Here is a 26999-nt window from a genome sequence, read left to right as displayed (position 1 = left end):
TAGAAAGAGGGGGAGAAAAGAAAATAAAAAGATACCTAATACTCAACTTGACGTTTAGTACTGAAAAAAGAAAAAGAAAATTGATCCTCCATCTGGCGTAGAACCAAGGTAAACCACGCTTTCTAGACAGGTCGTCCAGGCGTCGAGCCTTGTCGTGGAGTCATCAACGTGTTTCCGCGGCGAAGTTCAGGCAGGCCCTCGGTGAGACGGGCGATACCGTAGCCAGCCTTGAGGTGAGCGATGAAACACTCTGCGACCCAGTAGTATTCGACGCCGTTGTCGATTAACGCCGTGACATATCCGTCGAGAAGCGCATCGCGGCCGTACAGGACGGTCTCGAGGAAGACCCCCAGCTCGCACAGGGTCACCCCGTTGGCCAGTTTCGCCCGGATGGTGTCCGGCAGCGTGTGCAAGCCTGCGACCCCTTGGTTGTTGTTGCCGTCCGCGTGGAAGGGCCACTGGCGCACTCTAGCATGTGCCGTGTCCTGCGAGATACCCTCGTTGGTCTTGTCTTCGGGATCTGCCAGCTCGTTCCAGGAGGGGGAGGGGAGCTGGCGACGCTGTGCCAAGGGGTTTGTCTGTCGACGGATTGCACCAGAGCGCCGGATAGAGTTAGTAGATGATACAGAGTCGGCCGTTGAGGCTCGGGAGAGGCCGAACTCTGTGGGTGCTGCACCTGCTGCAGGCACCGACGTAGGCGGACGAGATGCCTTGCCCTGGGCACCGGCCTTGCCAAAGAGACGGGGGATCATTGTGCTAGCTTGGGGGGTATTGAGAGATTGTGAGTCCAGCGCAAGTCAGATGTGTTGGATGTCGGTATGCCCTTTTCTGGGAAATTGTCGAGGTGCAGAGCCGTCGAGAGGTATGGAGAAGAAAAGGGCATCAAGAAGCTGGAGCTTAGCAAGGGTTATTTATACCTTTCGGGAGTCCATGACCTTGTTTGTTTGAAAATCATTGAATCGTCCTTTATCCTGCCGATTGACAATTCCATTGTTCGAGGACAAGTTGTTGGCCTCTAACTCATATATCATGTTCTTGAAACTGTATCCCTTGCTCAAAGAGCATTGTTTGAACAAAGACATTCTTGAAGGCAGTTAAAGAAAGACTAGCGTAGACAATGTCCACGGATTCTTCTTTGTTCACTTTGTATTCGAATAATGCTGCATATTAGTGGTGGCAGTGTAGGACTGTCTCAACAGGGATATCCTCAATGGAAATAGTGGTAGTGGCAAGGATATACATATTTAACATTAGAATAGGGTATATACATTCGTTTAGGTCGGCAGAAAGGCAGAAACTCCAGTGTAATGATATAGCTGTCAGGCTTAAAACACTTGAGAAGACACTGGATTAAAATCCGTACTAAGGGTATATGCGCAAGAAGAGAGAGAGAGAGAGAGAAAAAAAAAAAAAAAGGGAAAAACTTGTACTCTTGGCTTGTAAAAGAGGGGAACTTCGGACGTCTTTTGAATAGGTATAACCATAGCGTCAAAGCCATAATACCCACCTGATACTGGAGATAACACCTCGGAGTATAGCCCGTAGGACTCTGAAGACCATGACGAGGAGCCACACCCACCACAGGACAGCGACGAGGGTCCACTCGAGCATGACGAAGCCAGCGTGTCGGACGGAGCGGAAGCGCCGATTACGCTTCCGAACACCCTGTTCGAGAACGTCGCTGAGCTGCTTGACGGCGAGCGTGCTCGTCGTGTTGAGATGGAGACTCAGACTCTCCGCATCGGACGCGGCGGCACGAACTCGAGGCGTTAGCGATTGGTTGACCAAATCTTCCAGGCTATGCAATTGTTCTCGCAGTGGCGAGGCCACTGCGCTTGAGAACCGATCCATGGACTGCTCGAGCGTCGAGCGGGAAGTCTCAAATTGATGAAGCATTTCTTCCGCCGCAAGCTCAAAAACTTGCATGCGGGACACCTTAGGATTGGCATTGCTAATGTCAAGAATGCTCTTGGTCAAAAGCTTGTTCCGCGCACTGCACGATTCAGCCCGGCGGGTAATCTCTCGGGCTTTGATACCGGATGATAAGAGAAGCGCCCTGGTGCGCCCAACCTCACGCCTGCTGGGAAGGCCATAATCGGCCAAGGTCGTTATACTGCGATTCGAGATGCTCCAGGACCGTGTGTTCTCGGCCAACCGGGGTCGTTTCTTCACAGAAGCCGCGGCGCCAACAGAAGCTTCAAGCTTTGCAAGTCCAGTCACAGGTGGGTTATTGAGACTGAAAGGCTGAGGGTGAGGAATATTTTGTATTCTACCGTGTCCTTTGTGCTGGAGGGGGCTACCGACAGCGTCTCTAGCCTCATGCGTATTACCTTGCACCCCGATCAGACCAGAGGAACCGAGAGGCCGAGATGTTGATGAAACATCTCTGACCTGCTGATCGCCGAGATAAGAAGGCTCTCGTTCTTCACCGGACTCCTCGTTCAGAGGGCGCTGGGGTGTAAAGATTGGCAAATGCGGGATGAAGTTCTTCGACGGACCTTTCTCGGCCCCTGCGCGAGACACACGTATGTTGTCGTCCGTGAAGGTTGGCAGGCGGCGCAAAAGAGCTCTCGGTCCAGACTTGCCACCATTCTTGGTCTCCTCACCGCCATCCGAGTCGCACTCATCCGATTCAAGGCTGCTAGATGCTGAAGATGAACGCCGCGAAGTAGGGAAACCATCTTTCTTCAGGATCCGGTCTCCCACTTTGGAGACTTCATAACCAACAATCTCGGCAATGCGTCCGCGGTTCTTGAAAATTCCGCGGAGTTTTGACTCTGGGTGCCCAGCCTTGTTGTGATTCTTGAGACTTTCTTGACGTGAGACACCTTCGAAAGCATGGTCGTCGGGATAGCTAGTAGCCACCCGGTCCGGCAGAGGGCTGGGTTCAAGTTGCCCAGGACGCTCCGCCAAGTCTGAAGGGCCCAGCGTCTCTTTTCGGCGCAGCGCATCCGACTCAGACGCACCGGTCTCACCAGCTCGTTCGCGGAGATCTTTGATTCGATGTTTGCTCTTGTTTCGCTCGTGGAGTGGGCCGACCACCCGGGGGAACGGCATCTTGGATGGTGAGGGCGAGCGGCTGGATGGAGGGGAGTCAAGATTCACCGCGATGCTGGGGAAGAGACCTGCTTGGACGGGGGAGTTGGGGGCTGTGCTGTCCTTCTCCTCTAATGACATGCGGCGGATATTTCTATCTTCCATGCTGGTCGCGGAGGAGATAGAGGCTCTCTTTTGAGGATATGTTCTCATCCAGCCGTAGTTGCGACCGGACTGTAAAGGCGAGAAATGCGAACTCGTAGAAAGAGCAGCTCTCGTGTGGGTGAAAGTGTTCAACATCGGTAGGCGCTTCTCGGGCTTCTTCGTGCGAGAATGTTTATCGATATTGCTGTCCTCCACGGAAGAGGCACTTGAGGTGCTGTGAGACCGTATTATCGGTCGTTGCCACTTCGGCCGTCTTGTTTTCTTGCGGTCACTGCGGCTTTGCTCTTCGCTCGAGGGGCTGTTGAATCGATGTTTGCGACGTCCACGACTGGTCTGGGTTGATTCACGCGACAGGTACTTCCGGGCGCTGGAGATCGACTCCCTGGGCTCGGGAACCGTGGTATCCTTATTTTCCGAAATATCTTCCTGACCAGCATTGTCCGGGTCCGCCTGGTCACCATAACGGACCAACTCGGATGTATCTGGATAGAGCTTTATACCATCTTTATTGACAATCTTTGTCTTGTTGATCCCTTCTTCCAGCCAGGCAGCGTCACAGAGAAGCTCTGCGGGTGAGATGATCCAATCGAATCGAGGCCTCGAGACCTTGACACTGCTGGTGTGACTAGCGCGTCTCAAGCTGGCCGAAGGAGAGACAGTCGACATGTCGAACTCCTCAAAGTCATTCTGTTTTGCAGGCTGGCCCGGGCGCGCCTGGAAGGTGGGAAGATTCAGGCATTCGGTGGTCGGATGGGCCTGTTTTCCGTATCGCTGCTCAATTGCACCTATCCAGTCATGGATTTTGGCGGCATCATTCCAACCATCCGCATTTGGGTCGATGGGGCATTTCTCCCGAAATCTGATCTTTCGATTCCGAATCGCCTGCAGAGGATTATAGACTCTGTTATGTTTCAAGTCCTCATCAACTCTGGGTGAGGTTTCCGATGCACCCTCTACCATAGGATCACGCAAAGGGGGCAGGCAATCAAGCAAGCGTAAGTATTCGGACAGGAGCTCGAAATACTGACGGGTTTTCTCAACACGAGCCAGCGTGCTACTGGAGACGGCATACGGTAGCGAGCCTGCTTCTTCAGTAGCGTAAGACGGTAGAAACTCGCGCAGTGGATATCCGTCTTTTGGCGTGTAGCTGGTGCGAAATTCTGGGCCTGGTGATGCCCATTCTGGTAACTTATTTACCGAGCCGTGGCGGGCCTGGAAAATGGCAGGCCCGGTCGTGCTCCCCAGCCCCGAAACCCCGTGGACATCAGAGTAAGAAGTAGAACTCTGACCCGCAGAGGCTACTCTTCTCCCTCCCGAGACCTGGCCGATGGTTGGACGGCTCGAGGCTGTCCTCTTCCTTGACTCGCTAAGATTCAACGCGAGATTCACGATTTGTAGGGAGTCGTTGTCAAGCCCTACCGCCGCCGGCGGTGGTTCATTATCTCCTCGAAGCCCTGCCTCCTGCAACGGATTGTCCCCCGCTGGCTCCTCCTCCATTCTTGGGGCTGGAAGCAGCAACCCATTCTGAGAATCCGTCGCAGCACTCGCAGGGTCCTGTAGCGTAGGAGAGTCGACTGCCCGTTTCTGTCGACTGCCCCAGGGAAAATGCGATCGCTTTTTAGGCATGACAAGATCGCCGTCTGGTGCGGCCACACGCTTCTCGACAGGGTGCTTCTCAACAACAACCGCAGGGCGTCTTTCAACCGTCTGGGTATCCAAGCGGCGGGGGTTACGAATCGACCCGGATCGAGCGAACTTGGACCCGGAACGAAGGAGGAACGACGAGTCGAGGAGAAAGCCACCACCAGAGCTCAGCATCCGCCGGTGGCGCTGGCTGTCGCCGCCTCTGTCTCCATCGCGAGAGCTAGTCCCCAGCGTGCTGCCTTCTAGCTCTCCGCTGGCTCGGCCGTCTGTCATCAGGGGCTCCTCCGCCGCGAACGCCCGCGACACCTGCGCCTGGGAACCCACAGGTTGTTTAACATCCACGGACGAGGCTACCGCCGCCTGCGATTCATTGGACCCGTAGATCTGCTGCGGCATCCAGGCTTTGCGGGAGGGGGGGGGAGGGACAGTCAATCAGTGAGAGAGCCCCTCTCTAGCATCTGGCTGAGAGGAAGGGATGCTGCGGCGCGTCGACCCGAATCATGGAGAGTATTCCGTCGCGGCTTTCTTCAGTCCGTCATGGATGGTGATTCAGGGAAGCCAGCAAAATGAACCAGACGCAGTCAGGGGAATGGAGAATGGTAAAACACGAATCCTGGACCTGGTCGAAAAGGTGACGTTGGGATCAACAACCAAGAAGTTGAAACGTCCATGTGTGCAAACAGAGCAAACACGTTCCCGCCAACCGCCAACTGGCGACGCTTGGTTATTAACGGGTAGTTGTTTTGCGTAGATTAAGACAAGGGGATTATTATTATGCTAGAAATCGACCGACATTCGGACAAAGAAGATCTAGCATTGGTCTAAGAGCCAGAGAGGTACAACTAGAGGTACATTTCCTAGAAATAACAGGAGCCTGTGCGAAGTAACAAAGAAAAAACAGACCAGTGATTACAGGGAAAAGGCGGTTCTACTCGACCCTTAAGCACTGCAAACGGGCCTCGGTCTCCATCACCTATAGAAGAACAAGTTAGTTCTGGATAAAGCCAGATTGTGGAATGGAAGGGGGTGTATAAAGGGCACTTACCTCCAGAGCTTGCTTCACCTCAAGAACGCGGCGAACATCGGCCAGCCAGTCCTTGCTCAGAATTTTGGCCCATCCTTGGAGGGCGTTCATCTCACGGGCAGCTGCATCGAGGTTGCCCTCTTCCAGCAGACTCTCTGTGCGGAGGAGGACGCTCTCCACGTCATCTCCGTCAGCCAGACCGTCCTTCTTGAACATCACCTTGCTCAGAACAAAGCTAGCCGCGTGGCTTGCGATACCGGCGTCCTCGGGCAGGAGGCTAGCCTTGCGGACTTCCGAGGCCACACGGCGGAAGCGGTCGATGACCTGAGGCGTGGAGGGGATGCCGCGCTGGTACGCCGTGGGGTTGATGGAGGCAATGGCGGCGTCGACGACCGGGTCGTCAGCAGCCAGTTCCTTGACGGCCACCAGCTCGCGGACGAAGGGACGGGCGGTCTCTGCACGCTCCAGCACGCTGCGAACAGCATCCACGGCGACCTGGAGTTGCTGGGTCTTCAGGTTGGCGTCGATGACCTCCTTCCAGTCCGTGGTTAGCTTCTCAAGCTCGCTGACGTTCGCCGTGAGCTCGCCCAGCTTGCTCAGGCGTCCCTCACGCTCTCTTTCGACCAGGTCCTGGACGTCGTGGAGATACTTGCGGTTCAGTTCAATCGCCTGCTCCACAAGCTCATTCTGGAGGCGCTGTTCCGCGATCTCCTGGGCACGCAGAAGCTCGGTCTTGATCTTCTCCTGGTACGAGAGGGCCAGCTTCTCACGCTCCGCCTCAAACTCTTCCCGGAAGCGGGCAACATCGTCGGTGCGCGTCTCCTCGAAACGGCGGATCAGCTCCCGGGCGGATTCGTCGAAGGTGGAGTGGGCCTTTTTGATTTCCTCCTGAGCCGCACTGCGGGCCTCCTCTCCGATCTTGTTGATCTTCTCACCGATCGCCTGGAGCTCTTCCTTGGCCTTGGAGACCGGGCCCGAGAACCTGTTGGCGCTCTCATCCGCGCTGATCACCGTGATGATATCGTTGAAGGTCTTGACCAGCTCCTGCACGAGGGGCTCGTCACCATCCTGGATCTTCAGCAGTTCAATGGTAGTGATGGGAGACAGGACGGGTTTCCTGGGCTCCTCTTTAGGCTGTTCCTTGGGGGCGGGCTCCTTTTTCTCCGGAGCAGACTCCTTCTTGGCCTGCTCCTTGGCCTTGGCGACGGTCGCGGTCTTCTCCTCCTTAGACTTGGCGTCTTCCAACTCCGCCTTCTTGATAGCACTCATGTGAGGGCCCTTCTGTGAGAGATCGGTACCAACAGGCTCATCGTTGGCAACCTTCCACGAAAGGCCGCTCTTGCTAGGAATCGTGACCTTGTTTCCTCCATCCTTGGCCGCCGGAGGCAGACGGTTAGGGTGGCTCAACGCATTGGGAAACCGACGGTAAAAGTCCCGCTCTTCGAAGTAGAGCACACTCTCCTCGCCATAAGGAACATACTCCGTAAAGAAGTCGTGGAAGTTGTCGAACTTCAAGGCCAGGAAGACACCACCGCCGTACGCAATGCCGGAAGTGAGGATCAGGTACAGAAGGAATCGACGGAATCGCCCAGTCTTGCGTACAGGAGCCGAGGGAGGAGCCGGGGGAGGAGGAACCGAGCCTTGCCTAGCGTTAGAAACAAACCCAACCTCTCTAATAAATCATCTGTAAAGTGGAATGCCTCACCCTTTTCAGCTGTCTCCGGCTTGGGTTTGGGCACCGTCTCGGGAGGAACGACTGTTTCTGATGCAGGAGACGCCGGTGTGGGCGCGGCAGGAGCAGGAGGCGCAGGCGGCTTAATATCGGCAAAGAATCTCTAGAGATGAGGAAAAAAAAAAGAAACCACATTAGTCAAATTGACATCTCCCAAACAATGGACCATTGCGCCTCGTACCTGGCCTGCGAGCCGGTTGCTGGCTCCGGCTCTGGACAGCCATTGCGTCGCGGTCCGTTGGCGAACGGGCAGCGACAGCAGTTGCCGACTTGGTGCAATAGAGGAGCGCAGCATGGCGAGCTGCACTACCGCCAGATGGAGGATTGGGGGGGGGGGGGGGGGGGGGGGCGGAGGTTGGAGGGGGGATGAGGATGGTTGGAGAGGGAAAACGCGGACCAAGATTTGATGATGCTTTTAGCCATCCGCTCCGACGGTTGGCCCGACCGGGCGTGCTCGGCACGCACCCACACGAGCAGATGCCAGATGGACGTCACAATTGACGTCGAGGTTTGATTGAGAGAAAAATTGTATTTAAAAACTCGGATGAGTATTAGAGAGGGAAAACTTGGCGATATTTCTATAATTTTTCAACGCATATTGTTCTAGTGGTAGTACGATGTGTGCCGCCATGACTAGGAACTTATAGGATAGTACTAGACAATGCTCGTAACAGATCAATTTCTAGCGAGGTGTTGAAAAAAAGAAAAGCTATTATATGTAAATATCATACGGGAGGGTTCTGCAAAAGTAGACAGGAAGGATGAAAAGAGTCACACGAGATCAACCCAAGAGTGAGACGGAAAACGGACGCCGAGGGATAGGAGACAGAAACGTTATGAAAGAGATAGGAAAGAGGGCAGAGGATCGAATCCGCCGCCAGTACGTCTAGAGTGAATCCGGTGAGTTTCCCCGAGCGAGGAGGAGCAGTTTGACCGGAGACGACTGGAGAGGGGTGGTGTAGCCCGACCCCAAGGGCGTCACGGAAGAAGAGCAAGCAAACTCTCCTTTGGTTCTTGACAATGGCGGCGCCACGTTTCCAAATCCCGGCGATAACTGTGTCCAGACTCGAAGAGAGAGCACCTTTCATATGTAGAAGAACAGAGTGATTGAGAGATATCGAGGGCAGGAAGGGGGAGAACGGGGAAGGGAACACAAATTATCGACGACGGGTAACGATGACAGAACAAGCCCGGGCAAAGTTCAGCAGTTGCAGGAGCCGGCTCCTTGGGTGCCTGACGCCTCGGGTCGCAGATCGACGCCTGGACGAGGGGCTGTCCGGAGGTTCCGCGGGCCGGCCTGGTCAAGAGGAAGCTTCTTGGCGATGGCGGAGAAGAGTTCTTTCACATTCGTCGAGGTCTTGGCCGAAGTTTCGAAGAAGAGCAGGCCGGCTTCGCGGGCGTAGGCTTCGGCATCGGCGGTGGCGATGGCCCGCTTGTCGGGGCTGTCGGTTACCAGGTCAAGCTTGTTACCGGCGAGAGCAATGACGATATTCTCGTTCGCTTGGCGTTGTAGTTCCTTCACCCACGACTTGGCCTTGTCGAGCGATGCCTGTGCATGATTATCATCATCATTTAGCGGACCCGGGCGGAAAGAGAAAAAAACGACGTCAGGTGACACGTACAGCTTGGGTGATATCATAGACAACGACGGCGCAGTTGGCATTTCGATAGTACATGGGGGCAAGAGACTTGTATCGTTCCTGTCCGGCGGTATCCCAGATCTCGAACTTGACGGTTGTGCTCTCATCCAGCGAAATGGTCTGGGTTAGAAACGCCGCGCCGATCGTGGATTCCCGGTAGTCATCGAATTGATCCTGTCGCCCGTCAACCAACGTCCATATCCAGATAGTTCTCTCTCGCACCGCTTACTTTGACGAATCGTAGAACCAGCGAACTCTGCAGACCGGTCACGCAGGTTAGTGGGCTATCCTTCCAGGCACCGACGATGTCACGAGAGGGCATCAAACCTTTCCAACGGCAGACTCTCCTATAACCAGGTCATCAGCCTGAGTTCGAGACAACCCACATAGCAGAAATATAGGATCCGGAAAAGATGATCAGTGTGGCACTCACCAAGCAGCACCAGCTTAAACTGGGCGAATCTGGCACCCGGGCGGCCTCCTGCCGGTGCTCGAGCAGCCATGGTCTCTTCGAAAATTGCGGAATAAAAATTTCTCGGTGAAGAAAAACCCCAGAGAAAGACACGGTCAGCAGAAGAGCAGAATAACGGCGATTGCTGTAGTCGAGAACTCGTCCTTTGGCGTTGAGAGGCGACGGATGCGGTCGTTTCTTGGGCGAGGTTTGAGCTGCTGAGGGCAGTTGCTGGGATGACGGAAGGGCCTCCCAGCCACAGGCTGCGGGGCGGTGCCGGGCACGTTGTCCATATGTGAAGATCCCTTTAACATTCACCAGCAACACCCTGTTTGTTTCATTCTTGTTCGTTTTATTTTTCTGTTTATCCCCTCATTGTGTATTGAGGCCTGTCGCTCCTTTGAAAAAATAACTAAAATATTGAAGGAGACTTTGTCTGTGAGCTGGATCGATCGACTGACCTGACTGTTGCCTGCCATGTCGCCTCCTATTCTGCCATACCGGGATATCAACCTGCACGCTTCAGCCTCGCATTATGCGTTCACCTCGCCGTCGTCGCCAGACTCGCCGACGCTGGTGGTAGATCGTCCGACGGGGGACCTGCGGTTGAATAATGGCGTTCTGCCGGGTGCGAAACGCATTTCCAGCATTGCCGGGATCCTTGGCATCCTCAAGCTGAAACTGGGTATGGCGAGAGCCGGGGAAAATGGGAGATGAATGGAAGAATCAATGGCTGATGGAAAGTAGACAAGTATATCGTGGTGATCACCAAGGCGCAGCCGATGGGGCGGCTCCGGGGCCATATGGTGTACAAGGTTGCAGGCACCGAGTTCCTTCCGCTGCGTGAACGGCCGCTGCACGATACGGACGAAGACACCTACTTGGCGCTGGTTAAAGACCTCCTGCGCACGGGGCCGATGTATTTCTCGTACTCGCTCGACCTGACCAACAGCTTCCAGCGCCAATCGCAGAGCGACATGGCCCTCCCCCTGTGGCAGCGGGCGGACGACCGGTTCTTCTGGAATCGTTTCCTCCAGTCCGACCTCATTGATTTCAGCCTCGGCGGACATAATACGGCGGCGGTGCGGTATGGCCCACAGCCAGGGGCGGATCCGTTTATCCTGCCGGTGATGTTTGGCATGCTGCGCATCACGCCGGCCAAGGTCAAGGGGACCTCGTTCACCTTCGCGCTCATCACCCGGCGGTCAAGACACCGCGGCGGTACACGGTACTTTTCGCGGGGAATCGACGAACAGGGGAATGTTTCCAATTACAATGAGACGGAACAGGTTGTCATCCTGAATGACGCTGCTGGAGGTCTTGCAGGCTTTGCTGGGGGACAGAGTATAACGCACGAAGGCAAGACCGGCAAAGACCTCCAGGTAATGGCCTTTGTGCAGACCAGAGGCAGTGTCCCCGTGTACTGGACCGAAGTGAATAATCTGAAATATACCCCGAAACTCCAAGTCCGCGGGGTGGAGACGGCAGTGGACGCTTCGCGCAAACATTTTGCAGAGCAGATTCGGATCTACGGAGAGAACTACCTGGTGAACCTGGTCAACCAGAAGGGCAGAGAAGAACGGGTCAAGAATGCCTACGAACAACTGGTTCGCACACTGCTTACGGCGCCCACGGAAAACACTGATGCAGATGAGCAAACCAATGAAAAGACCCATTTGGTCGATCCCAGCAAGCGGCAGAACGAGATGGATCGTCTCCACTACGTCTACTTTGACTTCCACAACGAAACGAAAGGTCTCAAATGGCACCGTGCAGAGTTGCTCATGGATCGCTTGACGGATGGGCTGAGCCGGGGCGGCTACTTCCGCGGTATTGAAAGCCCTGGAGCCCCGGGGGGCCAGCTCGATGCTCGCTCGGTCCAGTCAAGCGTTGTCCGGACCAACTGTATGGACTGTCTGGATCGCACCAATGTCGTCCAGAGTATGCTAGGCCGCTGGGCTGTCACTCGCCAACTGATTGACGCCGGCGTCCTGCACCAAGGAGAAGCCGCCAGCGACGACGCCGACTTCGAGAACCTGTTCCGGAACATCTGGGCAGACAATGCCGACGTGGTCTCCAAGGCTTATTCGGGTACGGGGGCCCTCAAGACGGACTTCACCCGCACAGGGAAGCGCACGCGTGTCGGCATGCTGCAAGACCTGAACAACTCCATTACTCGGTACCTGCGCAACAATTTCCTGGACGGGCCCCGACAGGACGGATTCGACGTGTTTCTCGGCACCTATCTGCCGCCCGACTCGACGTTCGACACCTATAAGCTGTTTGTCGACCGCCGCCCTCTGATCATCCAGGCCATCCCGTACATCTTTGCCGCCAGTCTTTTCATGATCTTTGTTGCCTCCTTCACGAGACGTCTGCCCGATGCTGCCGTGTGGCCTCTCCGCCTGTTCGTCGTCTTCTGGCTGGTCGTTGGTGCCTGGTGTATACGCTTCATCATCGAACACGGGATGCTCTACGTAGGCTTTCCCCTCCCCCCTCTCGTCTTCTGACTTCCCTTTGCTAATTATGACTGCTAATCGTGAATAGGTAAATTGGCCCAAGTTGAACACTCCTCCGGCTGGCTCTGAAGGTTATCAAGATGCACTCATCAAGGCACGAACGGACCCGATCATTGGCAAGTGGCTCCCACTCCGACGACACCAGAGAGGATACAGCAATGCCCGGCTGGTCTTCCTGGAGGAAGGCAAGACAAGGATTGAATGAATGTTCCGGATTTTTGTTCGTATTGTCTTGAGATATTCATTCTTCTCGAGACATTTCTTCTTAGACTCCTTTCCTCCTGACCGTCTTTTCGACTTTTTCTTTCATATTGCCATTTACTAACCTTTCACTTGCCAACGCTTCTTCCGCCCTTTTCCCCCCATTTTTTTTTTTTTAATTCTTGAGACGCATATCTGTTTCTAATCCCGCGTTGCATTTGTGTACTAGATAGAGTCAATAGCAACCGTCTTGATCATTCATTGCTCTTTTTTTTTCTCTTTTGAAATGTCCATGGGTAAGCTTATAGTATCGATTTGAGTCTGTAAAGCCTGGAGAATTGACTATTGTAGAAGCTTCAGTCGGTATAATTGTCTCTTATGTCTTGGTCAACGTAAGAAGATTAGCCGAGGATCTCCCGGCAAAGACAACTCCCAGGCTTCAAGTTGTTTTCTTTCCTCGCTACCCTTCTCTCTAGCATCTTCTCTTCAGCCCGAGACCCCTACTCAGTGGAGCTGGGAAGGTTCGCAAGATCAGCTAACTAGGTAGTCAATATAGGTACTGACTTTCCCATTCTACTTGGCCAACTTCGAGGGGGAAGGGGAAAGTCGTCCTACCACCATGACACTCCACGACCATCTGACGTGGAAACAGACCGAACCCGGCCGTTGGGAACGAGAGATCGATGAGGTGGAACAGTGCTACACCTCGCTCGCCCGGACGTACGCCGGGAGCGGCCGGACACTCTTCGCCATAACGGGGCACATCTCGTTCTCTGTGGCAGCAGGAAGGCTGGAAGATGCCATTGAAGCTTTACGAAATGCCTGGCTACGGCTACGTTACGACCATCCCACTCTGGCGTCGTGGGTTGAATATGACCGCGGCAGTCAGAAATGCAAAAAGGTCTACGAGACCTTCGAAAAGGCAGGGAACTCCTCCGCAGCCCAGACTGCCTGGCTGCAGGAGACGTTCCGTGTGGTCGAGACGGAGGGCCTCACGGGTGAGCAGTGGTGTAACGATGATCCTCCTGTTCCGAAGTTGCCGACGCTGTTCGTGATCAAACGGGATCAAAGCATCACCACGGGGGGGGAGATGGTGGCGGCAGCAGACCTGGTGCTTCGCGCGCACCATGACATTATCGACGGGATTGGAACGCTCCACCTGTTCGACAATCTGTTCCGCCATGCCTCGCAGGTGTACGAGAACTGGCCGGGACTGCCCAGCCCCGCGTTTGGGGGCGAGTGGGTGAACCTCAGCCCCCCGCTTCGTGTGGCTGCATCGATCCCAGACAGTCTGACGGTTGAGCAGAAGGAGCGCTTCCACCGGATCATCGCGCACAACGCCGCGCTCCGGGACGGGGCACGGCTAGCAACCGTGCCCTTTCGGCCGGGGGAGAAGATCCCCAAGCGCCACCAGCGAGTCGCGCTGACGCTGTCACCGGAGCAAAGCCACCGACTGCTGGTGACGTGCAAGACGCTTGGGTTCAGTGTGACGCACGTGTACCATGCGGCCATCGCACTGACGGTGCGTGATGCGCAGAAGCGACTCGCCCAGGACCGCCAGGTGCGGTATATCAGCTACTCGTTGATCAACGAGCGCGCGCACTGCACACAGCCTTTCAGTACCGCGCAGCACGCCGTTTCCGTGTACCACTCTGTCTCTGGTCAGAGTATGGCAATCGACCTGTCGGTTCCGGCTGCGGCCAGCCCGCCCCCCACGCAGGTTCATGCCCGGGCGGAGTTCATGAAGGTCGCCGAGCAGGTCAAAGCGTACTATCTCGAGATCCGCAACGATACAGAGCACATCGCCATGGTTCCCTCGTATTGGACGCTCTCCACCCTCCCATATCCGCCAGAGACGCCGTCTGTGCCGCAACCTAACCTAGCGCCTTCGGCGTCCATCTCGAGCATGGGTGTCATTGACCAGATCATTCGCGCCCACAGGGGCCCCTTCGAGCTGACAAACCCATGGGTCACGGGTGAGGAGCTGGGGACAGGACTTGGGCTATTTCTCGGCACTTTCAAGGGGCAAATCTGCCTGAGTGCGGCGTATAACGATGCGTGGCATGACATGGATGAGGTGATGGGGCTTGTCACCCGGTGCAACGCATTAGTCTGCCAGTCTCTGGGTGTATGACATAGTCTTTACACCAGCTTTCATCTGTCAACTGTACTCCGTACTCATTCGTCTCAAATGTCATTTCATGGTCTAGTAGTATCTTGCTTGCAGCTGCTTCAGCTGCTTCATCGTCCCTACGGAGTATCGTGCCGACACTCCGCGACTGCAGATCATCCATCGCCCGAAGATTTCCATCACCTGCAGGCAATCAGTACTAAGATACGATCCCGGAAGAATTCTCCAAAGTACGCGGACTACTCCGTCCAGCATCAAATACCGTATCGTATTCCGTGTCTCTGTATCCACCGAGGAGTTGTACTCCGTGCCCCGGTTGTATCCAAGGACTGGACTGGGCTCAAGCCTTAAGCTCTGGTGGCGCGAGGCTGGAAAAGGAGCATGGACCAACAGCTATAGCGTTCGAAATAGCGTTCGTCTTGGCAATAAGATATCAAGGAAACGGTCTAGGCTGCTGTGATCCCTGTACAGACTCACAGTGTTTGTAGAGCATTCAAAGGTGGTTTCCTGCCATAAACGCCGAACGAACGCCGGACGGCCTAAATAACCACGTGATTGCCTCTATTATTCTCAGCAGCTCCGACTCCCTTCTTTGTTATACCTTGCCATAAGCCTGGAATTGCCTGGCAAGGACTCAAATTCTCGAAAAACAGGATACATTGAATGACAAATATTTGAAATCTAAGCCTAACCGTCTATTTGCTTCTAGAGACATGCCAGCAAACGCCCAACGACCAATAATACAAAGGACTGACTCGTCGCCTCAACAGCGCCCCTCTCTGCCCCTCTCGGCCTCAGCATCTGGGAGACTCCCCTAGTTGCCGAGCAATTTCCGAAGCCAGTCCACGCGAGTGGCCATCGCTCGTCGACTGATAGGGGCATCTGGCACGAACAGGTCGAAGCCATGCCAGCTACCGGGCCATACGTGGAGCTCGGTCGAGACCCCGTCCCTCCACAAGGCCGAAGCATAGGCAACGTCTTGGTCACGGAAGACATCCGCCTCGCCGACGTCGATGAATGTCGGCGGCAGGCCGGACAGATCCTTTGCCCGTGACGGGGCGGTATACATGTCGGCATGCTCGTGGTGCTCGCCGAAAGCGAAGTTGGTGACCGTAAGCAGATCCGCCTTGCTCACGGGGGCGATATCGCCAAATTGCTGCACTGATAGAGAGTCCGCCCTGTCGTCGAGCCATGGGTACATGAGAACCTGTCCTCGGATTTCTGGACCTGAACGGTCGCGGGCGAGCAGGGTGACACCGGCGGTAAGGTTGCCCCCCGCTGAGCCGCCACAGACGATCAGCTTGTGTGGATTGAAGCCGAGCTCTGTTGCGTGCTCGCTCATCCACTGCAGGGCCGCATAGCTGTCTTCCAGGGCAGCTGGCTGGGGATGCTCGGGAGCGAGACGGTACTCGGCAGTCATACCGACGGCGCCAAGAGACTCCACCCAGTCAATCATGGTGAACCCTAGGAAGCGGTTTCCAGTGGAGGGGCCACCGCCGTGGATATGCAGGAATCCGGGGGTGTCTTCGACTTGGCGGGTTGGGTTCTTGGGACGGAAGATTGTCACTCTCATGGCTCCTGCCGGACCCGGGATGTCACGCTCTTCATATCCAATCACGTCCTCTTTACCCTTGATGGTACCCTCCACCGTGAAGAGTGAATTGACGAATTGGCGGTACGAGCTCCTCTTTTCCGGAGTATCGACATCCAGCGATGGGATCTTCTGATGCGCCTCGGCAAGCTCCGAGTTCAGCGCTGGCCGCAGCATTTGAACAGACATCTTCAAGAGAAATCAATGGGTGATAATCAATAAGGTCAGTGAGCTGCGTATATTTGCGAACGAATCAAGAGTAGATCACAGTTAACACTTTGTTCTAGATGATCTCTCATCGTGGTCTCCTTCCTACGCTTTATATACATAGAGCCTACCCGTGGAATTGGACCGACTGTCCTCCTGTTCGGATATATTGTCGTCATCTCAATTACAAAGAACCTCCGTATACTCCTACACACTCTGGAGTCACAGTGAAGATGGTGAACTGGCAAACTGGCCAATCAAGATGATATGCTTATATCATCAACTTCAATCTGTATGGAACGGTGAACCATGTAGTAAGCACTGACTACTCCGTGGAGCAGCACATTCATTGATTGGTATACCCCATACCATGATTGGTCTATGCAAGCACAGATCTCGGCATTTCAATCTTTACTATCCGACAAATGTGCCCGAAAATCAAATGAGTCGGAGCAAAAAGCCTCCGCTGCTAGTAATTCGGAGGAATCGGTGATCACATTGCGTACTACTAACTAGTTACTACTAACTAACTAACCAGATGGTTAACTAAGGTGCTGATTCACTCTGCTAGTATTAGAACAGGATAATGAGTCGAACTTGAGGCTGCAAACCTGTCGCACGTCGAATAGAATAGAAGTTTAGAGATTCTTATGGATGAAGAAGTAGGCGCCCGTTCAAACACGGGTATCTCAAAGGATAGGTATTGTTGACAGAGAGAACTTGGAACAAGGTGGATTGTCTATTGAAAATCGAGTTCATTTCTCAATCATTTGTATCATGATGTTTCTCTATTTCTATATAAGTTACCGTGGAAAGAGAATGTCACGTGATGCTAAGCTATCTCTCAAGGCTCACTGGAGATTCTTTTGCGAGATCAACTCTCGGCCCTGATCCACGCTTGTGCCTTTGGATTGTCCATGCAAAGTCTGTGGAAGCTGCAGAGTGTCTGGAAGCACCGTCCTGGACTCCGGTTCTTATCGTCGCCATCCGCAATGTCTCGGAATTACGAGGTGCGTTGAAACGAAACCCCTCACCTCCGCCAGATAACCCCCCTCCCTCGCTGACGGTTTCATTCTGCTTGGATAGGCTGCGATTGCAGCTCTCAACTCACTACAGTCCAACTTTGCAATCATCGACAAGCTGAGGAAGTCGGGGAAAGTCCTGAATGAACAGTCTATCCCGGAAACAGTGGAGTGGCTGCGTCGCATCGGATACCAGGTATGCCTAGCCCCAGCCCAGCCTCGACCAAGATGAATAGCAGCTCATTTCGTGCCGGAATTATGACAGCCCTCCGACCTGAACCGACTCCATCCCGTCCATGTAGCGGGTACAAAGGGGAAAGGGTCGACGTCGGCATTTATTGCCTCCATTCTCTCGCAGTACACCGTTCCCTCTTCGAAGATTCACAAGACGGGTCTGTATTCATCGCCTCACCTGCGGTTTGCGCGTGAACGGATTAAGATCGACAACAGCCCCCTGTCTGAGGAGCAATTTGCGCGGTATTTCTTCGAAGTATGGGATCGACTGGAAGAGGCTGCCAGGGTGGAAGGCAAAGACCCGGCCGATCCGACGGTCAAGCCGCAGTATTTCCGCTACCTGACCCTGATGGCGTTTCATGCGTACATCAGTGAGGGTGTGGACACCGCTGTGATCGAGTGTGGGATTGGCGGCGAGTATGACTGCACCAACGTCATCGAGAAGCCGGCGGTGTCGGCGATCACCAGCCTCGGCATCGACCACGTCGCCTTGCTGGGGTCGACGATCGAGGAGATTGCCTGGCACAAAGGCGGGATCATCAAGTCGGGGGTCAGGGCGTTTTCGGCGCCGCAGCCGGAAAGTGCTGAACAAGTCCTGCTGCAGCGCGCGGCGGAGAAGGGAACCGAGCTACAGATCGTGAGAGGCCATCCGGAGCTGACGCCAGGTGGTAACCTCAAGCTCGGCCTGGCGGGCGACTTCCAATACTCCAATGCGGCCGTGGCCGTTGCTGCAGCAGCAGAGGTTCTGCGGAACCGCGGGGTTGAAGGGATTCCCAAGGAGATCCTGACGGAACCCCTGCCCGTGGAATTCAGAAAGGGTCTGGAGCTCACTCGCCTCGGCGGGCGATGCGAGACCAGGCAGGAAGCCAATGTGGAATGGTACATTGACGGAGGACACACGCTGGAGAGTATACGCCTGGCTGGGCAGTGGTTCGCGTCTCAGATCCAAGCCCACATGGCTTCTTCCGGCGCTTCGTGCAAGAAGAAGCCGCGCGTCCTCATCTTCAACCAGCAGACGCGGGACAGTACCGCGCTGGCTCGCGCTCTATACGAGACTCTGGCGGCAGCCCTGGGGTCCGAAAAGCCCTTCACTCACGCCATCTTCTGCACCAACGTCACCTACAAGGACGCCGGGTATCGGCCTGACCTGGTCAGCGTCAACACCAACGCCACCGATGTCGAGAAACTGCTCGTTCAACGGACCCTGGCGGAGGCCTGGCAGGCCATTGACCCCAGCGCAGAGACCCAGGTCTTCAGTACGATCGAAGAAGCAGTCGACTTTACAAGAGACCTTGCCGCCCAAGCCAGGGACACGGCCAGTGACAACAACACCCCTGTGATGACTTTTGTCACGGGCAGCTTACACCTTGTCGGCGGGTTCCTCGATGTCATTGAAACCAAGCCACCCACCCAGTCCTGAGTGTCATCGATATGGCCAAAACTTTCACTCTCAAGCCAGCAGCTTTCTTGATCCAGTCTTTCAACAGATTTCGCAGCATATTTGGTCGGATCAGGCGTTCTTGGTTTCAACAAACCTAGCTTATGATAGATGACGGTGTTTCTCTTCCAATGTACATAGCGCCACCCAACATGAATCAACAGTCCAATGGATCCCGTATTAAATAATCATAGTCAATACATAAGCTAGCACGATGGTCTAAAATAAATCCATCATCAAAATCTCCCAATTAAAAGCCTTTCTCAGCTCCCTTGGGCTCATCTCCCCGCGCAACCCTTCAGCCTACGTGGGGCTTGCTTTTCATAGGCGCCGAAAAGCCTCCGCTGCCCCTCACGCCGACACCTGTTCATTCTTCCTTCCTCTCATCTTTCTCACCTTTTTTTCTTCTTCTTCTTCTTCTTCTTCTTCTTCTCTTTTTTTATTATTTCCAGTGTATCACCCTGAACCTGCCATGTCGGATTCCAAGGACGTCAAGGGCAAGGGTCCCAGCAGCAACGAGCCCGCGCAGACGAACGAGACGCCGACGGACGAGACCCCCGCGGCGGCCGAACCCTCGTCGAAGAAGCACAAGCTGTTTGGCAGCAAGAAGGAGCAGGATGGGGCGGACGAAGGTGCATCCGGGACGAAGAACAAGATGAGCGAGAAGGCGGCAGAGATGTTGTTGGAGAAGAACCCGGCGCTGAAGAACGAGATGGCCGGGCTGGACCGCGAGCAGGCAGCGGCGGCGTTGCGCAAGATGGGACTGGAGGAGCTGCTGACGGGCCTGTCGCTCAAGGGTAAGAACCAAAAGGACATGGCCTCGTACAAGTTCTGGCAGACGCAGCCGGTGCCGCACTTCAACGAGAAGGGCAAAGGCGAGGTCGCCGACGGACCCATCAAGATCATCGATCCGGAGCGTGTCTCGCGAGAGCCCGACGCGTTGATTGAGGGGTTCGAGTGGGCGACTCTCGACCTGAGCGATGAGAAGGAGCTGTCCGAGCTGTGGGATCTTTTGACAAATCACTACGTGGAGGATGACAATGCTATGTTCCGGCTTCGCTACTCGCAGGAGTTTCTGCACTGGTGTGTACTCCTTTTTCTGTTCCCCCCCCCCCCCCCCCCCCGCCCTTTGATGATCGTTCTGACAATACAGGGCGTTGATGTCGCCCGGGTGGAAGAAGGAATGGCATGTCGGCGTGCGGGCGACCAAGTCCCGCAAACTGGTCGCTTCCATCTGTGGTGTGCCTACGGAGATCCGGGTGCGCGACCAGAAGCTGAAGGTCATTGAAATCAACTTCCTCTGCGTGCACAAGAAGCTGCGATCAAAGCGTCTGGCGCCCGTGCTGATCAAGGAGGTTACACGCCGCTGTTACCTGAACGGCATCTACCAGGCTGTCTACACGGCGGGAGTTATCCTGCCCACCCCGGTCAGCTCGTGCCGGTACTACCACCGCGCACTGGACTGGCTGAAGCTGTACGAGGTCGGATTCTCGCCCATGCCGACGGGCTCGACCAAGGCCCGTCAGATCGCCCGGAACCAGCTGCCCAGCGCGACCTCGACGCCGGGCCTGCGGCCGATGGAAGCCAAAGATATCGACGCCGTGCGCGACCTGCTCGACCGGTACCTCCAGCGGTTCCAGCTGAATCAGGCCTTCAGTAGGGAGGAGATTCAGCACTGGCTGGTTAACCAGGTCCCCACCGAAGCGGAGCAGGTTGTCTTCTCCTACGTGGCCGAAGACTCGGAAACCCACAAGATCACCGATTTTGTCTCCTTCTACAGCCTCGAGTCGACCGTCATTCAAAACGCCAAGCACAAGGGTGTCCGTACGGCATACATGTACTACTACGCCACCGAGACGGCCTTCAACGCAGATGAAAAGGCGTACAAGGAGCGGCTGCTGATGCTCATCAACGACGCCTTAATCTTGGCCAAAAAGGTCGGTTTTTTTCTTTTTTTCTTCTCTTTTTTTCTTTTTTTTTCTGAATTACCATTCCATTCCATTCAAATACTAATCCATTCTAGGCTCGTTTCGATGTCTTCAACGCCCTAACCATTCATGACAACCCTCTCTTCCTGGAACAGCTCAAATTCGGTGCCGGCGACGGGCAGCTGCACTACTACCTGTACAATTACCGGGCGAGTCCCGTGCCTGGCGGCGTCAACGAGAGGAATCTCCCCGATGAATCGAAGACGGGCGGCGTTGGAATCGTCATGTTATAGATGTATACAAGGATGTGCATGTGCATCATCGTAGAGACTCTGTGTTTGTTTCTCTACCCGATACCCACCCGGTGTATTAAGTCAGATCAATATCAAATGTATTAAGTATACTCTATCTGAGTAGTATAAGTGTTTCCCATTGTTCAACAGTAGCATTGAATCCCTAGTTCTTATTCAATTTCTTTTCCTCAGGTTATCGGACGATAAGCGGGGATCTGTCACTTCCGCATGCGTTCGTCATCTTCATGACATCCACTTCCGACGAACACAAAACATCCCCCCCTTAGCTCGTACATGGGACCAAGCAGCTGATTACATCGGATTTCATGGCCTGAATGTGTTTCTCCATCCATTCCACTCCTCTCAGAGTCGCTGTCGATGGATTAGAGGGGCAACTAATGCTACTGACTGCTTGATCACAGCTACTAGTATCTCCCTCCCCTGGAGAGCTTATCCGGCCAGCAGTGCAGCCAGCAGCTTATCGCTTGAGTCGACTGCTTTAAGACTGTGAATTTTTATAATCCATCCTGTGGAAAGCGGTTGGATCTATTCTCAGCTGCTTCAGCTTTATATTATTCCAAAAATGGGTGTTGGTCAATCTACAGAGGCGGGCGCCGTATCCTCGCCAGGTCCGTCAACAGCCTACGCTTCAGCTTGCTTTTAATATTATGTATGTATGAAGAAGGCTAATGAAGAATAGAACAGCTGAGTTATCTTCTGGCGGAACGGTTCGCGATGAAATGCTTCACCCCCCTCGAACTCACCCACTTCAAAGACAACTTCTTCTCCCGCGCAAACGACCAAGGTGGCCTGAGATACTGGAATGAGAAGATCTTGTCCGACTTCCTCGGCGTACCTGATGGGGACGACTCACCCGGCTCGTCGGCGCATACCTCTCCTCTAGATGCAGGGCCCGTGGTGTTTCGCATGGTTTCCTACCTGGGCGCGTTCCCGTTCCAGACCACCCTGGCGCCTAGTGTCCTCACCTTCGAAGCGATGGTCAAAGTGGCGGTTCTTCTGACTGAGCGGTATGGAAAGGTGCTGCGACGGGGCCGGAGAGATCGGATTCGGCTGCTTTTCGGGAGTCTGGCAGACGTGGGTAGAAAAGAATCCACCAGTCAGGCGGGGGAGAGGAAGACGGATGATCAACAACCTGATACGTTTGAAAGGTCGCATGCTGCCGGGTTTGCCATCGATGGTGCATTGAACGATGAAGACCCCGACGGCGATGATGATGATGATGACGATGACCTGGCGCTTGCTGCCCTGGAGTCGCTCGATGCCATCGAGGTGTTCAAGCATGACCACCGCATCGACAAGACGGTTTACGAAGCGCGCATTTCTCTCGACACGTTTCGTCGTTTGCTAATGCTGCTCTTAGTCATTGCTCCGTTGAAATCACTGGATGATGTCTCCAAGTACACCGTTGATCTGAGTCCAGAGCACATGGAAGAGATCACAGCCGACGCGGAATGCATCTTGAGGTCGTTCACAGTTGGAGACGGGAAGACTGGCATTGGCTATAAGGCCTTTGCGAACATCATCTCTTCTTCCCTGCCCTACCTGTTCAATCCCTTGACCCCACTCTTTGAGCATCTGCTCTTCAGTAAAAACTTAGATCTCTCGCAGCGACGAGGCCGGGTGGATTCGGCCGTTGCGACCTCCCCAGAACCGGCTGAGATCAAGGTCGTCGAACCTCCTTCTCCGTCGGTGTTAGCCACCGTCATGCTCCCTGGTAGCTTTGAATCTACAATCCTCAACTCGAGCATCCTGGCGCATCTATCATTCTTCCTGGACTTCGGCCCATCAGAGCGGAACTTGTTCCTCGGCGGTGTGCGCTTGCATCCAGTCTTTTCAACCTCCGCGCATGGTTCCTCCTTGACCAATTTCTCGCATCATGTCGTCACCTGGAAAGCAGCTACTCTTCTCCTGCTAAGAGGAGTACCTGTTGGAGGATCCTCGTCCGAATCAGCTACAGCAGACGACACTATCACGATAGGAGCGTACCTCCCTCACGCATGGGAAACATCATCCACACATACTCCCTCGAAATCCCTTGACAAATCAGCCCCATTGCCCTGTCTTTTCCAACTATCTCCCACCCACATCCTTCTCCCAGGCAACCCATCGCCGTCCTCTTCCTCCTCGAATCTGCATATTTCTACCGCCTATTTCTCCAACCACACGGGGATATCCATCGGCTGTGCCATCCCCCCAGCCTCGCGCAGCAAGCATACCCCCCCCACAGCCCATGGCGCGGGCAGTCTCCTCATCGACACGAGCCTCGAGTCCGCCGAGTTCCACGTCGCCCCCGTGGGCCACAACGGTGTCTTCCTCCCCCCCGCCACTGCTTCCCCTACCGTCACCATGGACAGGCCCACAAAAATCAAACTAGATATCTACGACCTTGAGATCTGGGGTCTCGTTCCCAGCCCAGAAGCCGCTAAAGCCGCAGATACACCCCTGAGTGCCATCGACGCCCAGCGTGCAAATTGGGATTTCGAAGCCCGTGAGGCCGAGCGCAGACGGAGCGTCAACCTCAAGCTCGGCGGAGGCGGGGACTCGGCCTTGCAGAATGCAAGATGGTTATTGGAGACAGCGGGGTTGGTGGGTGATAACGCTGGAGGGAGGAGTGGGGGAAGCACTTGAATATTGATTCTTCAAAGGATCTCTCATCTTTTCCCTTTCTTAATTTGGTGTTGGCGTTGTTGCATGTACAGACTGATCTCAAGTATCAACCAAACCCTATCGAGGGACAGCTTTTTTTTCCAATCATCTCATATGCAAATATGCAAATATGGAACAAATTATCTTCGAGGTAGCGTACTCGATAGGGAAACCCCTACAGCCGAGGAAATTTATAAAGATCCTCTCTATTTAACAACTGGTCAGCTAAGAAGCTGAAGCAAACTTACTAATTCTGAATATTCATGATGGATCACCGTAAGGAGGTGCTTGAACTTATGATCATTATTTATCATACACTGAGAGGATGCGTTATACAGAACTACACTCCCAAGGGAACAAGCCCCGTGACCGGACCGTAGAAATCTTTCAATTCCTCCTCTTCTTCCTCTTTCTCATCCAAAACCCCGGGAGTACTGTTGTTTTCCACCCCCGAGTCTTCGTCGGCAGCCACGCTTTTCCCTCTAGACCGGTTCGTACGCACAGCCGGCACGGGTGTGCCGGCTTTCTTCTCTTCCGTCTCTGTATCTAGTCCGGGAGTCTCGCGCGGAAGCCGGAAGGCGAGAAATCCGTCCGGTGCGCGCTCGGCACGGTCCATGATCTCGTTCATGTACCGGCGTACCTCGTCAGGCGGCTTCACAACACGGGTAAGCGGCTCGAGAACTTTGGGGTTATTGGAGATGATGCGGAACGTGACCGGTTGGTAGTACTCCTTCAAGGTTGGTTGGGGCTCTGCCGTTCTGCTGCCTTCTTTGGCGGAGTTGTCCTTGGCATCACCACTGCCTGGAGTTGCTGGCGGTGGTTGCTGGGTATCATTCTTGTCACTGTCCGCGTCACCAGGCTTCTGCTGAGAAGGTTCCCCTGCTTCAGGGTTCGCGGTGGACTGCTCGTTGCTCTTCTCCTTGTCCTTGCCTTTGCCTTTGTCCGCCTTTTTTGACTTACTTGCCTTGCCCTTGGCTCTGGCAGTCGTCAGATCCGAGACGGTTTCAATGGGAAAAGGTTTGCTCGGATCTACCTTGCGCACGAGCAAGAACGAGGCGATAAGAGTGGTGCCGCCGGGTAGCCATTCAAGAATACTGTACTCTGGGAAGAGATACCTATCTCCGGAGCCGGCGTGGCCCGAGGTACTACTTCCATACGGTGTCAGAGGGGATGTGAATTCAAAAACCACAGACTTGTAGTTAATCCGTGGAGGTGGCGGAGGTGCTGCCGGACGATAGTACGGAGCCGGGGAGCCGTACTGCGGTGGGCGAGACTGAATAGGCGGCGGTGTACCCTGATAGGGATTTTGCGGAAACTGCTGATATTGAGGGCCTGGGGTTGATTGCGGATGCGCATTTGGGGGGGGTCGCATAGCAGGGCTGGGCTGTGCAGGAGTCGAAGTTGGGGCAGGGCTGGGTGCCACCGCAGGACTAGACTCCGAAACTCGTGTAGGCTCCGCCGACGGCTTCTTCTGGACTGGGGTGTCAGGGACATTCGTGTTGTTGCCAGGTTCTTTCTTGATCTGTGCGGGCTGCGGGGGATTCGGCGCGGATGTCGATTGTGGAGACTGTGCTGGTGGCGGCTGCGCTGACTTTTTGGTGGTCGGTTTATGAGCCGGTATTTGTACCTCAACCTCGTGCTGTTGCTCTTTCGGTTGCTGCTTCTGAGAGACCTTCTGAGAGGCCTTTTGGGGTGGTGTTTGAGCTGCTTGCTGGGGTCCCTGCTGGGGTTTCGCGGGTTGCTGTCGTTGCTGCTGCTGCTCCCTCGCCTTGATGATGGCGTTCAGTTCATCGATGTGAGCTTGGAAAGCTCGGAGCTGTTCCTGTGACGCCTTGCTGGACGCCACGATCCGCATCAAGGCCTTCAACTCGGGATCCGCGGCCGCACGAGTGGCCAACATCTGAATGACCGGATCCGGGCTTGGTTTTGGAGGCTGAGGCGGCTGTGAGGGAGTCCCCTGGTGCTGCTGCATAGGTTGCTGTGCCGGCGGTGGAGGGCGATTGTTCGGCTGGGGAGCCCGGGGTTGTTGGTTCGGGATGGGAGTTTGGCTCCCGCCGGGCGGATACCCAGGCTGACGAGGCCCATTCTGCGTGGGAGGATACTGGGAAGCAGGGCGTGCATGCGGAGGAGGCGGCGGTGTTGGGTATGGCTGGTACGGTTGGAAATTTCCAGGATGGCCATAATGGACCATTGGCCGCTGTGGTGGCGTATATTGGATGGGTGGAGCAGCATTTGGGTCTTTGACAGTATAGATCATCGCATCGAACAGATGCGGCCCGACAACGATATTGCAGGGCCCAACCTTGGACATCGACTCCTTGGGGGGGTTCTTCCCTTCGATCTGGTCTCTCTTCGTTTTTTTCGGCTTCGTCCAGTACTTGACCAGGATCCCGTCACTCAGCCATTTCTTCTTCGACCGTTCCAGAGAAGCGAGCAACACAGCACTGTAGCACAACCAAAACGAGACATTAGCTCTTTCGTATCTTTTACTTGTGCATTCTCGTGCTCCCCTCCCAGTTGTTCTCTCTCACCTTTCTGCGACCGACTGATACTCCTTGTCGGAGAGTTCCGATGGCTGCGGCTTGCGCAAGGTGGGCAGCCCCTCTCCATCCTTGATCTTCGTAGGCAAAGGCTCCTCCGCTGGTTCCGGTGTAGGAGGAGGCAAAACGACCGGCGTCGAGCCCTTTTTCCTGGCTGGTGGCTGGTTCTGAGCCGGTGCTTCAGAGGCTCGTCGTTTCGCGGCAGGTTCGCGTCGTTCGCGTGTCGACAGTCTGCGTTTCTCGGCCATGGCAACCTCCACGCAAATTAGAATTACCGTGGTCTCCAATAACGCATTATAGACCCTCTGGCGGGTGATGGATCTGGCCACGAGGTAACAGGGGCTGCAGTAGGGAGAGATGCGGAGGAGGGAAAAAAGGACGTGACCGCCCGAGAAGGCGACAAAAAGCAGCCGCTGCTTATCGAGATCTGGTTATCGTCATCAACAACCACCTCCAGTAAGTAACTACTACACCGTGAGCCTTGGTAAATAACCGGTGTGTAGTTGAGCATTTTATCTATTTGACATCTTTCAAAT

At 54.7% G+C, this 26999-nt stretch overlaps 11 protein-coding genes across 11 annotated transcripts; 5 read left to right on the top strand and 6 right to left on the bottom strand.

Annotated features, from left to right (window-relative positions):
* Nucleotides 1-4: 4 nt before the first annotated feature.
* On the bottom strand, nt 5-1031 carry ASPZODRAFT_704722 (hypothetical protein). Its single transcript, XM_022729674.1, has one exon. The coding sequence runs from the start codon at nt 750-752 to the stop codon at nt 123-125; it is 630 nt and encodes a 209-aa protein (XP_022579138.1). The 5' UTR covers nt 753-1031; the 3' UTR covers nt 5-122.
* A 91-nt stretch (nt 1032-1122) lies between these two features.
* On the bottom strand, nt 1123-7896 carry ASPZODRAFT_120940 (hypothetical protein; the record flags this gene model as incomplete). Its single annotated transcript, XM_022721274.1, has 5 exons — nt 1123-5205; nt 5639-5773; nt 5891-7509; nt 7575-7704; nt 7783-7896. The coding sequence occupies 5 exons, from the start codon at nt 7894-7896 to the stop codon at nt 1489-1491; spliced, it is 5715 nt and encodes a 1904-aa protein (XP_022579137.1). The 3' UTR covers nt 1123-1488.
* Nucleotides 7897-8802: 906 nt separating this feature from the next.
* Nucleotides 8803-9744, bottom strand: ASPZODRAFT_71296 (hypothetical protein; the record flags this gene model as incomplete). The annotated part of the gene is made up of 5 exons (XM_022729735.1): nt 8803-9150; nt 9224-9415; nt 9471-9497; nt 9569-9588; nt 9675-9744. The coding sequence occupies 5 exons, from the start codon at nt 9742-9744 to the stop codon at nt 8803-8805; spliced, it is 657 nt and encodes a 218-aa protein (XP_022579136.1).
* Nucleotides 9344-10357, bottom strand: ASPZODRAFT_134707 (hypothetical protein). Its single transcript, XM_022723607.1, has 4 exons — nt 9675-10357; nt 9569-9588; nt 9471-9497; nt 9344-9415 (listed from the first exon to the last, which is right to left on the bottom strand). Exon 1 carries the CDS (start codon nt 9983-9985, stop codon nt 9809-9811), a length of 177 nt encoding a protein of 58 aa, XP_022579135.1. The 5' UTR covers nt 9986-10357; the 3' UTR covers nt 9344-9415; nt 9471-9497; nt 9569-9588; nt 9675-9808.
* Nucleotides 10170-12678, top strand: ASPZODRAFT_27275 (hypothetical protein; the record flags this gene model as incomplete). The annotated part of the gene is made up of 3 exons (XM_022728088.1): nt 10170-10377; nt 10440-12169; nt 12240-12678. The coding sequence occupies 3 exons, from the start codon at nt 10170-10172 to the stop codon at nt 12414-12416; spliced, it is 2115 nt and encodes a 704-aa protein (XP_022579134.1). The 3' UTR covers nt 12417-12678.
* Nucleotides 12679-13031: 353 nt separating this feature from the next.
* Nucleotides 13032-14546, top strand: ASPZODRAFT_71366 (hypothetical protein; the record flags this gene model as incomplete). Its single annotated transcript, XM_022729741.1, has 1 exon — nt 13032-14546. One exon carries the CDS (start codon nt 13032-13034, stop codon nt 14544-14546), a length of 1515 nt encoding a protein of 504 aa, XP_022579133.1.
* An 811-nt stretch (nt 14547-15357) lies between these two features.
* On the bottom strand, nt 15358-16311 carry ASPZODRAFT_71401 (hypothetical protein; the record flags this gene model as incomplete). Its single annotated transcript, XM_022729747.1, has 1 exon — nt 15358-16311. The coding sequence occupies one exon, from the start codon at nt 16309-16311 to the stop codon at nt 15358-15360; it is 954 nt and encodes a 317-aa protein (XP_022579132.1).
* A 1022-nt stretch (nt 16312-17333) lies between these two features.
* Nucleotides 17334-19017, top strand: ASPZODRAFT_153533 (hypothetical protein; the record flags this gene model as incomplete). The annotated part of the gene is made up of 3 exons (XM_022725983.1): nt 17334-17351; nt 17428-17559; nt 17629-19017. 3 exons carry the CDS (start codon nt 17334-17336, stop codon nt 19015-19017), a joined length of 1539 nt encoding a protein of 512 aa, XP_022579131.1.
* Nucleotides 19018-19507: 490 nt separating this feature from the next.
* ASPZODRAFT_71446 (hypothetical protein) lies at nt 19508-21256 on the top strand (the record flags this gene model as incomplete). Its single annotated transcript, XM_022729757.1, has 3 exons — nt 19508-20118; nt 20189-20972; nt 21059-21256. The coding sequence occupies 3 exons, from the start codon at nt 19508-19510 to the stop codon at nt 21254-21256; spliced, it is 1593 nt and encodes a 530-aa protein (XP_022579130.1).
* Nucleotides 21257-21839: 583 nt separating this feature from the next.
* ASPZODRAFT_153531 (hypothetical protein) lies at nt 21840-23905 on the top strand (the record flags this gene model as incomplete). The annotated part of the gene is made up of 2 exons (XM_022725982.1): nt 21840-21885; nt 21957-23905. 2 exons carry the CDS (start codon nt 21840-21842, stop codon nt 23903-23905), a joined length of 1995 nt encoding a protein of 664 aa, XP_022579129.1.
* A 282-nt stretch (nt 23906-24187) lies between these two features.
* On the bottom strand, nt 24188-26934 carry ASPZODRAFT_134700 (hypothetical protein). Its single transcript, XM_022723606.1, has 2 exons — nt 26455-26934; nt 24188-26367 (listed from the first exon to the last, which is right to left on the bottom strand). Exons 1-2 carry the CDS (start codon nt 26709-26711, stop codon nt 24264-24266), a joined length of 2361 nt encoding a protein of 786 aa, XP_022579128.1. The 5' UTR covers nt 26712-26934; the 3' UTR covers nt 24188-24263.
* Between the last annotated feature and the right edge of the window lie 65 nt (nt 26935-26999).

The sequence above is a fragment of the Penicilliopsis zonata genome (assembly GCF_001890105.1).
Source record: "Penicilliopsis zonata CBS 506.65 unplaced genomic scaffold ASPZOscaffold_13, whole genome shotgun sequence".
Taxonomy (NCBI): Eukaryota; Fungi; Ascomycota; class Eurotiomycetes; order Eurotiales; family Aspergillaceae; genus Penicilliopsis; species Penicilliopsis zonata.
This window is presented reverse-complemented; position numbering and strand designations above follow the sequence as displayed.

Coding starts and splice junctions, on each gene's coding strand:
- ASPZODRAFT_704722 (XM_022729674.1), bottom strand. CDS start 752: ATGATCCCCCGTCTCTTTGGCAAGGCCGGTGCCCAGGGCAAGGCATCT.
- ASPZODRAFT_134707 (XM_022723607.1), bottom strand. CDS start 9,985: ATGGACAACGTGCCCGGCACCGCCCCGCAGCCTGTGGCTGGGAGGCCC.
- ASPZODRAFT_134700 (XM_022723606.1), bottom strand. CDS start 26,711: ATGGCCGAGAAACGCAGACTGTCGACACGCGAACGACGCGAACCTGCC. Junction 26,368..26,454: donor TATCAGTCGGTCGCAGAAAG/GTGAGAGAGAAC, acceptor GTTGTGCTACAG/TGCTGTGTTGCTCGCTTCTC.